A 14625-nucleotide genomic window follows, 5' to 3' on the forward strand; every position below is an offset into this window, starting at 1 on the left:
ATCCAAAACACGCTGGGTCAATTAGAGAATGTTAATTATATAACACTGTAATGCATTGCAGTACGTAGTTGTTATATTTATATTTTTTTGCATATTACACACTTTTTCGTTTTTTTATTACTTTTACACATAACTAGTTCAAAAGTCATGAAGGGTTAAAACATTTAGTTACTTTTTTATTATATTTTTATAGATTTTACAGTCTTTAGAAATTAACCATGGAAAATTTCGCAACCAAACACCGAACACAAATTATAAAATTTTACTATCAAAACGAAGGATCAAAAATTCTAAATCAACGAGCATAAAATATCGTCGTGGCCATTACAACCTGAGGGATTCTCCGAGAAAATCAGATGATTAGAAGTTTATTTAGTCGTTTTGACATTATTCTGAAAACTTTTAAGCTTTTTCAATAAAAAAATTAGTTGGAACAATAGCTGTACCCACCAGGTCATGCCGATAGATTGCACAACCCTTTCGTGACTTTGGCCCAACGTGTAAAGGAGGCCTTGTGTTCTCCGGAGTAGTGCTCATCAGCCATCATGAAAAAGTCTAAGCAACCATTTTTTCAGCTTCACTTTCATATTTATTAATTATTTATTTAATAAAAAAAACATATTGAGATCATTAATACAAGATCTTCATAAAATAACATGTGGAATAAAAAGGTAAAATTAATTTTCACAAAAATAAACAAAATACATACCGCATCACTAAAAATGTCTACGTCTCTAGGAAGCACATTGACCAACCGCACAGCCCTCGATGTTGATGTCTGATAAGCCTGACACGAGATTTCATTCAAAAGAGGTCATAGCTGCGACTAGGGATTCCAATCCCGGGATCCCGAATCCCGAATTATTTTCGGTAGGTACCTATGAATTCGGGATTGATTTTTTTTATCCATTTTTGTGGAAAATAAAATAAAAACTAAAATATTACAGAAAAAATACTTTTGATAACATTACATTAGAAATAAACTGAGTTTGAATGAAGTTTGATTTATTACCCTTGTGTTGCCAATTCATTTTATTTTTTCACATAAATTAATAAAAATGAGAAAGATTGGAAAAAACAATGCTTCGCACTTTTAACAAAATGATTCTACCATGTTCTCATACTTTTTACGACAGTTTCTTATTTGGCTGAATAATTAGATTTATGAAGCGGGAAGGCCATAAACCATGATTTACTTTACTATTTTTAATCTCGCTAACCCATTCATTAAGTTTTTACTATCAGAACCATTCTCATATAATAAATGTAAACACTAAACACAATATTGATTATACGAAATTTTATAAATGAAGAATGTTTAGATTTGTAAATAATTTAACATAAATTAAAAAATCCACATAATATGTACGATTCTGGTAACATCCGTGATATGAATTTGAGAAATATAATAAATGAATCAAGAAATATTTAGTCAGACGTTTCTACCAGCAAATGCTGTTCTGGATACTCACTGGTCACAGGGGGAATCACCGGATAATAAATAACCATTTTGGTGCCTTACGCAATCGTAACAACACCAGAAAAAACTAAAAACACTAACACTTCATGCTTTGGAATTACTTCGGGCATATTATTCAGAATAATGTTTTAATTACTTAAATGTTTAATTTTTATTTATTGTCAACACAATATGTTATTTTTTGTTTTAATTGAACTTGTATTAATTGTAGGTATTTGTTATCTTCTCATATATAAATAAAACTGTTTTACTTCCACATTATAATTTATATTACAATATTATTTAATCCATTAAACCTATGTATTTTCAACATTGAACACAATGTGAACAATAAATATCTTAAATTGTATAGATTTTATTATGTTAGATTTATTTTTGACCGATTTTAACAATGTTTTTTGTATATATAAAAATTTTATATTAACTATCGAAAAAATACCAATCCCGGGCCGGGTATCGTCGAATTGTAATCCCGAAATCCCGGGATCAAAAATTTGACTCGGGATTGGATTCCCTAGCTGCGACTATACATTTGTAATTGACGAGTGCATGTAAATTCAAATTTTCCAGAATATCAGAATTAGAAACTATACCACGTTAAAGCAGGGGAAACTGCTTTAAGAGCAAAAGTGACCTACGAGCTTCATGAGAGAAAGGGAGTGAAAAAAATTCGTATATTTTTTATCTGCAGAGATGGTGTTTTTTTTCTTTAAAATCTTTTATATATAAAAAATACATCGATCAAAAGGAAAACACTTAATTAAAGCATTTCCAGAATAATGAATATAATCTAAAATATTTTAGTGAAAATACAACTGAGGTAGGTAATGTTATACGATTTTGTTTCAAAATTCATGTAAAGACAGTGGTAGATACCTACATAGGTACTTAGTAAGGTGGTGATGCGCTATGTTCCGTCTAATAGAAAGACTGGAAGGCTTTCATCTCGATTCGATTGAAAGCAAGGGATGACTCTTAATTAATTAATCTTATTCGCAAGTATGCAGCACTGATCTCTCAGCAGATAAGTACCAATACTTCGCCACAGAAGATTAGGGTTTATTGTAGAGAGATACTTCGCGAGATTAAACCGACGTTTTGTAGCAATAATTTATTACATCGTTTTCCAAATAATTACAATACTAAATAGAAAACATTTTTGAGGACGTACGAAAATAAAAAGTACTTTGTATTAATTGTTTTATTATTCTGTTATAGCACAGATTTCCTATAAGCTAAGGCGTCCGACAAGGTGATAATTTCTCACTCAAATTATTTACAGCTACCCTTGACGACTAATAATTATTCAGTTAACTTATCTCCTTATCTGAAATGACAAAGAACTCCTCATGAATTAAGAGTAGGTACTAGGATAAAAGTCATATTTAACTGCTTTGCTGGCTGTTAATAGATCATCATCAATAGCACTCAGCTCGAACAGATGAAACATACCTACATCTATCTGGCAAAACAATTATATATACAGAGTATAGATAGATATTATATTTTAGTGAAATTGTTTGCAGTACAAAACCGAGCTGAAATTCTTTAAAACTGAACAACAATAATATATAAGTTTCAATCATTGTGTCCCTACCTACTTTCCATAATTACATAACGCGTGCTAAGCATGGACAAAACGTAAATGAGAATCTATATAGCTATAGATGTATGAATATAATGACATAATAATGTGGATAGTATAGTTGAAACTAAGAATCTCAAGAGGTAGAAAACATCCAAGTTCTGAGGAAGTATGTGGTGACGCAGCACTCAGAACTGAAGGGACTGACCCCGAACCATTCTGTGGCAGTGTCTCCAATTCTGACACAGCATTCGCTATTCTCGTCCAGGCTTTTGATTATGGCAATGATCTTGGGAGGGATCCCGTATGCTCCCAGTATCATCCAGAGGGAGGGGCGGTGCGGACTGTCGAAAGCCTTCTCATAATCCACAAAGCAGCAAGCCATCGGACTGTTCAGCTCATGGCTCTGCTGGAGAAGACATCGAAGGTTGTGGATTTAGTCTGCACACGCTCGAGCAGGTAGAAATCCGGCTTGGTTTTTTCTGAGGACATGCATTATTGGGTCCCTTATTCTCATCAAGACGATGTTTGCCAAAATCTTTCCCGGAATAATGAGTAGCGTAATGCCTCGGTAATTGCCGCAGCTTAGAGGGTCACCTTTTTTATGAAGTGTGATGATTTCACCATTCACCCAGTCCCTTCGACAGCGCTCTTCTTCCCACACCTTTGTCATCAGATGAAACATAGGGTGCAGGATTGCACTCAGGCTGTACTTGAAGAATTCAGGATGAATCCCGTCTCCCCCCGGTGCCTTTCCGTTCGTGAGCCTTTTCACAGCCGATTTTATCTCGGTGTGCGTGGGCGGGCAATCGGAAATGTCGGTCGCTCGGGGAATGTTCAAAAGTAAAGCTTCCGCAGATATGTCAAAGGGATCCAAAGGGGATGGGCGGTTCAGCACTCCACAGAAATGATTCTTCCAAATCTTCTTGACGCATTCTGCGTCAGACTCTATTGCTCCACTGGGACCACGAATGGCTCCAGGAGTCGGTGGTCGCCTGCCGCAGACTTCACGGGTAATTCGGAAGAGTTTCCTGGTGTCATTTCTGCTTGCTGCCTCATCTGCCGCTTCAATTTGACGGTTCATAAAACCGCACGGATCGTTTGCCTACCCTGTCTTGGGTCTGGTAGTCGGTTCGGTCGGAGTCTGTCGCCTCGTCTCTCAGGGCTTTCAGCCTGGCTCGTTTTCCAATTTCAACCCACGTTTCGTCAGACATCCACTTTGGCTGCTCACTCCTTCTAGTACCAAGGACGATACGGGCCGACGACACAATCGCACTCTTTATGAGGCTCCGACATGAGGTCGGATTCAGATTTGATCCGCTCGTAGATACGATCTACACTATCTCGTCCAGCAGTTTCGAAGTCGATCCGAATTCTGCGGCGTCGGAGCTTCTCAACGTCATTCGTTCGCACTTTGGAGGCCTCGCCTGGCGACTGAGTTTTACTCGGATGTTTCCAATGAGTAACTCATGATCGCTATGCATATCGGCGCCTCTGTAATTACACATGTCGAGAAGTTCCTTTCGGTGCTTCAAGCTGTACAAGAAGTGGTCAATCTGCGTCCTAGTGCGTCCATCAGGAGACGTCCACGTATATTAAATTGGTGAATGTCTTTGTGGGGAAACACAGTGCCTCCGATGGCGAGCTCGTTCAGAGTGGCGAATTCTACGAGCCGCTCACCATTATCGTTGGGGTCACCGAAGCCGTGTCGACCCATCACCGTGGGGCCAAGCACCGGGTCTGCTCCTACTCTCGCATTATAATCCCTCATTACAATCACGCGGTCTCTTCGGGGGATGGCGGAGACTGCCGCGTGGAGAGAATCGTAGAAGGCGTCCTTTATCTGCGCGTCGGTATCCTCAGCGGGGGCGTAGCACTGAAATACGGTCAAGGAGCTAGCTCCTAGGCGTCTTGAAGGAGGCACGTAATATCAGTCTCTCCAAGATTGGTTCCCATTTCACGAGGCAACGGGCCGCTCTCTTTGACATCAATACTGCCACTTCCTGGCGATGATATTGCTCCTGACCTTAGTAGACAATAGAGTAACTCTCAATCAACTTTCTCCCGGCCCCTTTCCAGCGCACTTCTCTCAGCCGTAGGATGTCCACACCGTAGGTGTGCATGATGCGTGTGGCGTGCAGGTCCTTTCCGGGGGTACGCAGGGTGCGAACATTATATGTCCCAATGCGCATACTCGAGTTGTTAGAGAGGATTACTCTACCTGTTTCATTGTCCATTTCCATGCAAGGTCATCGTTTTACAGAGCCGGTTGTCGTACGAGGCTGCTGTGAAGGTGTTGTGTTAATCTGTTTCGTTTAAGGCGATTCATCAGTGAAACGGCAAATAATTTTCATCCATAGGCGCGACGAAATTTTGCACTCGCTCGCATTCGGAGAGAGAATGTAGAGCTGGAAACACGTCATTTTGCTTCGTGATGGCGACGGCCATAATAATTCTTAAATCGTGTAAAGATGACTTAAAACGTTACCCGTAAATAATAAAAAAAAATAAAAGAAAACATGTCAATGAATATATTATTATTGTTACTGATAAAACAATAAACAGAACATTAAATGGACACATGTTGGATTTATAAGACAAATTATATTTGGTTTGACATGCCTCATTTGCACCCGCGACCCGCAATCCGCGCATCGCCTAGCGATGATCTTTTTAGACCGTGTCTCAACTAAGGTATGGCCTTAAGGAGGCAAGGTGATTAGCCCAGCGCTCCCGAGGCCTGCGCCACGAGGGCCCTGAGGGTCGGCTCGACCGGGTTTTTCTGTCGGGGATTTCCTTCCCTTAGCTAGAAGGCCCGTTTTATGGTGCCGGTCACTCGCCCTTCGCCCCCTGCTGTTAGCTACAGCTTACGCTGCATTGCTCGGAGGTCACCGCGAGAAGGCCAGCAGATGGGACTTGCTGGCAGTTTGACATTTCCCAACTTTATTAATACAATTTACTTACTTTAGGGGCGAAACCCGAGACAATGAAACCCATATTAATTTATAAAAAGATTATTTTTTCATAAATAGTACCTATAAGATCTCTAACAAGTCGTGTCAGATCAGTAACGGTGAACCTTTTTATGATTAAGTACCAACAAACTAAAAAATATTTGTAATAATGGGGCGTGTCAAGATATTTTTTTTTTAAATGAGAACAACATTTTTAACTTTAATTCACCACTTTTAATCTACCTCGAATCTACCTCGAGACTAGCAGCCAAATTAGTTTTACCCAGGAATCAAAGTTGAGATCATTTTTTATAGCCAAAAAATGTAACACGTAATTTTTTTTACAGTTACGTTCAGTCAACAGCTATATTTTTTATTTAGCTCTTGTGGCCAGATTTGCAATATTTTTAAAGCTTTTTCTGATTTTTTTAAAACCACGAGTTCCATCCATATCTAGCAAGAAAATATTGAATTGGCAATGCTGCGCATCTATTCTATACTCAATACTACTATCGGCCGCTATCGGCAACTATCGAAGGTAATTTTTCATTTTTTGTATCGAAGTGTTAGCACTTATTGCAACAATTACAACAAGTTAGCCGTCTAAACAGTCAAAACTGTCTATCTCGCTCTAAAATTTAACAGCCAAGAGAGGTTCTGTTAAAACAACACTTATTGTAAATAATATTACAACTAACTACTATTATTACATACAACTAATATTATGAAAAAATACCCTCGATAGCTGCCGATAGCGGCCGATCTTGTGTATAAAATAGATGCACTAGTTCCGGCAGTTATGCCCTTTCAATATTTACATTTTTTTCGCGTGCCAGTAGAATTTCCGTGTTATTAATGGTAGGTATATGTACGTCATAGACTAATACTAATATACTATGGTACTAACATGCCATATTATTATATTCGCCACCGCTAGTTTAGTTTGTAATATTATTGTAATGTTTGCTATTTTTGGGTATAATAAGTTTAAATTTCATTTTAATTATAGAATATATTTTTGTAAACTTCATTATTTATATCAGTGCTCCGCAAGTTTTTCTCACCCACGGCACACTAAAGGTCTTTCCTGAATTCCGCGGCACACCACACTTAAAATAAATTTATTCCCCAAAACATGGACCCAGCCCAGAATCTTCGGCGCCACCCCTACCCTTCGCTAAGGTTAAAGACAGTGTGATACTTTAAAATAATGTTTTTCAAATGGTATTCGAGGTAAAATTAATCGTATTGATTCTATGTTTAGCGATTTTTTGTATTTATCAATACATCTGCTTGAATTATGGTTAGTTGTCGGGTTAGCAATAATTATTTGTCGAGTATTGACAAAATAATATTAATTGTATCCGAAAATCGTATGTGACTTTTTTTATATTAGAGTAAATTTGTAATTTGTGTTTATCTCAATTATCTGCTTAGCCTGCCACGCCGCCCACCTGAGCTTGGGCCCCTAGGCTATAGCCCCCCACCTCGTGGGGAACATGCACCAAAATTATATCACTTATTTGATAAATATTTTTTTTAAAAATATACATAACACACTTAACTACCACATCCACATATTCCCATGTATTGTATTATCAATAAAATAACTAATTAATATGATACCTGAGCTTGTTTCAATGAACGTAAAAGTTTTTAGCCTTAGTTTAGTGGTATTGTCAGAAATATGAGGATATTCTTTATTAACCAAAATCCAGAAAATAGCATAAGCGTTTCTATAGAATGTCGGCATTTATTATACAATATACAAAATTATTTGTGTTTTTTTTTGGAACCAATGCTCCGCGGCACACCTAGCATCGTCTCGCGGCACACCGGTTGCGGAGCACTGATTTATATGATTACATATTAATTTATAAATCGTTTCCATGAGTATTGAATTAGGTATTTAATTCAAATTAAAACAGAGCGTGTAGGACGTAGGTAGTTAATATTTTTTTTAAATCTACACTAAAATACTATTAATATCTTTAAAAATTGGTGTGGCTTTCTTGTTTAATTTTAATACAATAATTATTCCCTAATTCCCAGTGAACGGAATTTTTCCTGTAGACGTAAACTTTGAATACTGTCCGAAATTTTTCAATCTCAATTTTCCCAAAATAATTAATTACCTACTTTATAACATACAAAACGATTTGGAAAAATCTAGGTACTTACCTGGTTTTCTAACAAAAACTATGTCAACCAAAGAGATTAGACTCCTCCCAGTCTAATCTCTTTGATGTCAACGTTATTATTAAAAAGCGTTATTCGCACATGCTTGATTTTATGTACTCAGTTTTGAGTTTATTATTCTTTTAACTGTTTTCTAAAAAAAGTACAAATCCAACAATAATAATGAAATTATTAAACATTAATTTTTGAAGCAAAATATGGGGATACTTAGATTCTTTATTGTCTATTTGTTACCTGCGCATTTCTAGTCTATGCGGATTGCGGTCTATATTTTGATTTGACATATTTGTCAATTGTCATTTTTTTCCATTTCAAAATACAGATACTCTGCAAGCATTGAAGTTTTGAGACGTGGAAGTCTGGTAAAGATACAATAAGTAATGGGTAAACGAAAGGATTTTACCTTTCCTGAAGAAAATATCAAACTTGGTACCTAACTTCCTTGTGTATATTGTTAAAATAACAAAATGTTTATAGTTAATACTAGTGTACAAACGTTCAATCTCATTGCCCGTGATTAATTATTATTTAATTTCTATTTATCCTGCCAATTAATATCTAGGTAATTTTATCGTTCTTCATATAATTTTTGTGATCGAGGTCTTTTGAGATCAAAAATCAAACCAAAACCTAACACATCCTACTGTAACCCAAAAATAAGTTGGTGGTGTTATGTGTTAGGTTTTTGGCCTTAAAACACCTTAATCAAAATGACGATATAAACTACTATAAAATTACCAATATCTAAACTATGTACTGTGAATGTTTTTATATAAATCAATAAAGTATTTTAATTGAGAGAATGTCGATTTTATGTAGATTTGAATGCCCTTTGCAGAAACCATGGAATCCCAACAAAAGAAACACAAGCGTCATAAGCACAAGAGACATAGAAAAAGAAAGGACCAACTGGAAGATTTTGACAGTGATGCATCAATTGACGTGTCATTTGAAGACGGCATAGATTTAAAACCAGCATTTAAAGTAAAAATTAAAATGAATAAGGACTCTCCAACTACGTCCGCTGCAGATTTGCTCAAAGCGCAAACAAGCAAATTACTAGAAAGAAAAATTCCTCCCAGCCCCATAGTGAATACGTCGCCCAAAGTTGTGACGAAAAAGAAAAAAGGAAAAGGCAGAGATAGTGGAACATCAAGTGAAGAAGAAAGATGGCTGGATGCTATTGAATCTGGAAAACTCGAAGAGGTTATTCGTTTATTATTGACATAAATAATATATGCATGTAAATTTAATACATAGTTTGACAAAGTGTTACCACTGGAATGCGGTGACTTGCTTACAGAGACACTGTTGAAACTTTTTTATACTTGGGTGTCAAAGTAAAGGATTTTAGCTCTTCCTTCATATCCCATCGTCGTTTTCACCAGCATGAAAATTCTTTCGTAAATCTAATCAAGAGTTTTATTTACCGAGTGCTATTGTCGACTACGACATTTTGCATTCCAGTAATAGAGATTTTACAATTCTTTCGCGTGCTGATGGATTTTTCTTACATACCATAGGTTCTCTACCACTGTAATATTTAGTATATAATCTACATGGAGTTTTATAGCTAATTTAATCTAGGCAAGCGGGTGATGAAGTAGTATGGCGTTTGATATTGCAGGGTTATTAAAGCTCAGATATATACTTACTAAAAATTATTTTAAGTAAAATTAATTATATTATAAAACATTTTGAAAAGTAGAGTTTAGTAAAATTTACCTTATAATGGCACAATGTATACCTACCTACATATTAATAAATCATACCTAGGACTTTTTTGATTATTTCTGAGCATTCTACAGCATCTATAGACGGCACATTACTGACAAATATTTCATAGTATTTACTGAGCATTCGCTGTTTTCTTACTCAGTTCACAATAATACCTCCAACGTATGAAAATCATATTTTAAAGGTAACCTATTTTTAAAAGAATATTAATTGGAATAACTGGTAAGTACAACAGTTAATAGGAGCTATGTTACGAGGGTGGGTCAATAATTCCTTAGAAAAAAGCATTAAAACAGTTTTTATTTTTGTATTTTTTTTTTATTTCTCAACATAATCTCCTTGGAGCTCAATACACTTGGTTAGATGTTTCTCAATTTTTTTTAAACCGTCAGAAAAATAAGTTTTCGGAAGGTCCTCAAAATAAGCATTTGTCCGATCGATGACTTCTTCATTTGAAAAAAAACGTTGTCCACTTAGCCATTTTTTAAGTTTGGGAAAAGGAAAAAGTCACTGGGGGCTAAATCTGGCGAATACGGTGGGTGGTCGACCAATTCGAACTTCAATTCTTCAATTTTAGCCATTGATCGTAAACATGTGTGAACACGGGCATTGTCCTAATGAAAGAGGGTTTTTTTCCTGTTTAAATGAGGCCATTTTTCTTCAATTTCGTTTTTTAGCTGGTCCAATAAAGATGCATAATAATCCCCTGTTATTGTTTTTCCTTTTTCCAAATAGTCAACGAAAATAATTTCACGTGCATCCCAAAATACAGTAGCCATAACCTTACTAGCTGATTTTACGGTTTTTGCCTTCTTTGGACATGGTTTGTCTTCGCAATCCACTGCTTTGACTGTTCTTTCGTCTCGGGAGTATAGTGGTGTATCCATGTTTCATCTACAGTCACAAAGCGACGAAAAAATTCATCCGGATTGCGTTGCATGAGCGGCAACAGGGCGTTAGAGGCCACCACCCTATTGCGTTTATTGTCGACTGTGAGCAAACGCGGCACCCATCTTGCAGAAATATTTTTCATGCCCAATTTGTCATGTAAAATAGAAATGACGCTACCTTTTGAGATCCCTGTAACCTCAATTATCTCACTCAACTTTAATCTTCGGTCACTTAACACCATATCGTGAATTTTATTGATCATTTCTGGTGTAGTCACCTCTACAGGACGTCCTGAGCGTGGTTCATCCTTTGTTGATGTACGACCACGTTTAAATTCATTTAACCAGTTATAAATAGTTGCAAGTGAAGGAGCAGATATGCCGTGAACTAAATCCAACTCATTTTTTATTTCCTTTGCTGTTAACCCTTTTATATTAAAATGTTTAATAACAGCTCTAAACTCAATTTTCTCCATTTTCCATTTTCCACAAGCAAATTTTTTTTTAAATGTACGAAAAACACACAACAACCCGACCAATCTGATTGAAACTTCGCAGCATACTGAATCGGTAGTGCCGCTGCATGAAAACAAACCGCTTACAGTACTAGTCGCGCCACTTGTCGGCTTTTCTAAGGACTTATTGACCCACCCTCGTATCAAAAATAATTTGAAGTCTAATATTACTGAAAACCATAAATGTCATGTATATTATAAAGTAGAGGTAGAGCTAATTTTTTACTACATACCATATAATATGTATTTTTACAATAACCATTTGGGCAAGCAGCTGTAGACCCATCCGTGAGACAAGCCACACAAATCTTCACGAACTCTAGAAAGCGTATTTATTCACATCTGTACCCACACTACCTCAAATGCCAAAGTCATGTTAACTTCTTCTACCAAAATATTATCATCCAAGATCGATCCATTTCTGGACGAAGGCCTCCGTTAGCAGCTTCCACACTTAGTCCCTAGTTTCTCGCTGTCATGTATATCCTGCAAACTTGATAAGTTCATTGATCCAGTGGGTATTATAGCGGCCCTGTGGTTGATAAGTGCCCCACACTGAGCAACTTGCCTGGCCCATTAGCGTTAAATCAGCCTGTTTAACTATGTATATAATTTTAAAATAATATTAACACCAAATACGTACCAAAAGGCCAAATACTCACTCCTATTTTTGGCTTCATAATGTGTGGTTCCTCATCATAATGGTGGAATTTGGAAACACAATTTACATCCATCAAAATAAAGACATTTCATTCACACCAAAGTAAATATAATATTGAATGTCATTTCCGATAAATCAAAATTGTACCAAATGTTTACGCAAGTGTGAATATTATATTATGTGCATACCTAAATGTGAATAAAATAATATATTATTTAATTCAATTATTGAAGCAAATTTCACATTTTTTGTATGTATTCGTCAACTGACATGGAATTGCAATATTCACCAAATATTACTTAATTTTTTACTGAATAACATTGTTTGGCTTCGCTTTTTATGCTAGGATGATTAAGATTTTTTTTCTAAAATTTCTAGGTGGATGATGAACTCAAGAAAATTAAACCAAAGGATCCTAAAATGATGACTGCCCGACAAAGAGCTATGTACGATCGCGGCAATGATAAAGACATGTTTCCCGGAGGAGAAGTATTATTAGCATTACCATCCGGGTACAAAGAAAAAGTCATGACCGCCGAAGCAATTCAAAAGGCTGCTCTTAAATCACAAAAGCGAAAACAGCTGGCTGATGAAAAGCGAGAAAAGGATAAGAAGAAAACTATGGAGAGACTTCTAAAGAAACAGGAGTCAAAAGTATTAAAATGTGGTTTGAAGAATAAACCTATTAAAAAGAATGTCCCCCTCATTACCTATAGAAATACAAAAGATGGTATAACTGTGTCTATGCCACCTGATGTGGACTATCCTATTCGGTTACAAGGTCCAGTTGAACCTCCGAAAGTAGTCATATGTGGTGTACCAAGATGCACGAATTTAAAAAGATATTCGTGTTCACGGACTGGTGTCCCATTATGTAGTTTAGGTTGCTATAAAAGAAACCTAATCAGTGTCATTATTTCATAAATTTAATTTATTGATAAAATATAATAGCTGCATACTTAAATACGTTTTTTTATATTATAATTATTCACCCTAAACCTGTCAATCCTATTGCAATTTGATTTGGTAATTTCTTTGTAGAAATCTGTATCCAATATAAAATAGTCTAAGCTAATAGTCACAAATTCCATTTTGGTAAAAATGAGATTTTTTGAATACGCTCTTTGTGCCATATCTGATGTCAGCAATGATTTTTTCCGTCTGCCACTACTCTAAATGGAGATTGCGATTCTTCTTGAGCCAGGCCAATTTTTTTCTTCCAGGGCCTCGCTTACTGGCGATCTTCCCTTGAATATGATAAGATGCAGAAGTTGATAAAATCTTGATATCCAAGATGTTGCAAAGTACAATCAACTTTCTGGGTTTTACTTCTTTTGTCTTTTTACCATGACACTTTAAATACGCTAGCATCGTCAAACATCTACCTCTGTGTAAGATTTCTGCACCCACACACGTATATTCATTTAAAAAATATACATACTTATAATACAACGGAAAATTTTTCTAACCTCATAAATATCAGGAATTATCAATTTTTTAAATTCGAAATTCCATTTAAAAAGAAAATTAGAGCATTATTTTTATAGTCTCATAAAAAAAGTTGTTGAATTTGAGAACATCATAATATTATGTAGAAATTGTAGTTATAAAAATGTGTCCACTTGACTGATTGCATTGATTTATACTAGGATACTTTCACAGTATTAAAGTTTACACGCTATACAGAATAATCATCCTTCTTGCAACATGCAGGTTATTAACATAGGGGTTAATTTTTCAACTTTGTAGAAATGCATTTTTAATGTACGTGGTAACATTTCCGCAAATATCTGCAGCCATGTTAACAGAATGGGACAATGCTGAAACTGAAATTTTTCAACCACGTTAATCTGTTTACAAAAGAATAAAAGGGCCATTTACTAAGAACCCTTTTTTTCTTCAGAGGAAGTCAATAATAATTATTGCCTACAACCAAGTTTCCAATGCCTATTATCGTCAGACCCCAAGGGTTGGATAAAGGCCAACCCTAGCTCCCTCCAGTTCTTGGTTCTTCATTGCTACGCACATCCACCAAATTTTACGAGTTCGTCTATCCAGCAGGTTTCAGGATGTTCCTGTGGTCGTTTAGTGCTCCTTGGGTACCACTGTATAATGACATTTGTTCACTTGCTAACCAACATCTCCAGACCATTGCCATTTCACCTGCTTAGCGATCTCTATCACATCGCATATTGCTTTCTTATCCATTCCACATTACGCTACTTGCAATTTTTGGATTTCTTACATTAAGAGGCCATGTTTCACACACATACATAAGCATTGGTTGAACAGTTTACGCTAAAACACAATGGAAGGGTACTTTTAAAGATACTATTCAGGCGCCCAAATGTGCTCATTCATACATACCACTCCTCAATTGACATTTGTTGTCAAGATAGACGTAGTTGTTGACTCACTCGATTTTAATGTCATTGAGATCACTTTTGGTTCAGCAAAGCAGTTTAACATTACTTTTGTCTTTAAGACATTTATGTCCATATAATATTATATACACATTCCAGGAAAAATTAAGAAAATGGAAATATAAATCTAAATAACATTGTTTTGTATTAGTAATATGGACAAACGTTATTATTTTATTCC

General features: G+C 35.9%; 1 protein-coding gene across 1 annotated transcript; it reads left to right on the forward strand.

Moving 5' to 3' along the window:
• The first annotated feature begins 8469 nt into the window (after positions 1-8469).
• Positions 8470-12983, forward strand: LOC147064576 (INO80 complex subunit B). The gene is made up of 3 exons (XM_085958298.1): positions 8470-8647; positions 9057-9424; positions 12400-12983. Exons 1-3 carry the CDS (start codon positions 8599-8601, stop codon positions 12943-12945), a joined length of 963 nt encoding a protein of 320 aa, XP_085814424.1. The 5' UTR covers positions 8470-8598; the 3' UTR covers positions 12946-12983.
• Positions 12984-14625: the final 1642 nt, after the last annotated feature.

Source organism: Rhyacophila brunnea, unplaced genomic scaffold, assembly GCF_057557595.1.
Source record: "Rhyacophila brunnea isolate RB1 unplaced genomic scaffold, BYU_Rbru_1.0 scaffold_7, whole genome shotgun sequence".
In the NCBI taxonomy this organism is placed as follows: domain Eukaryota; kingdom Metazoa; phylum Arthropoda; class Insecta; order Trichoptera; family Rhyacophilidae; genus Rhyacophila; species Rhyacophila brunnea.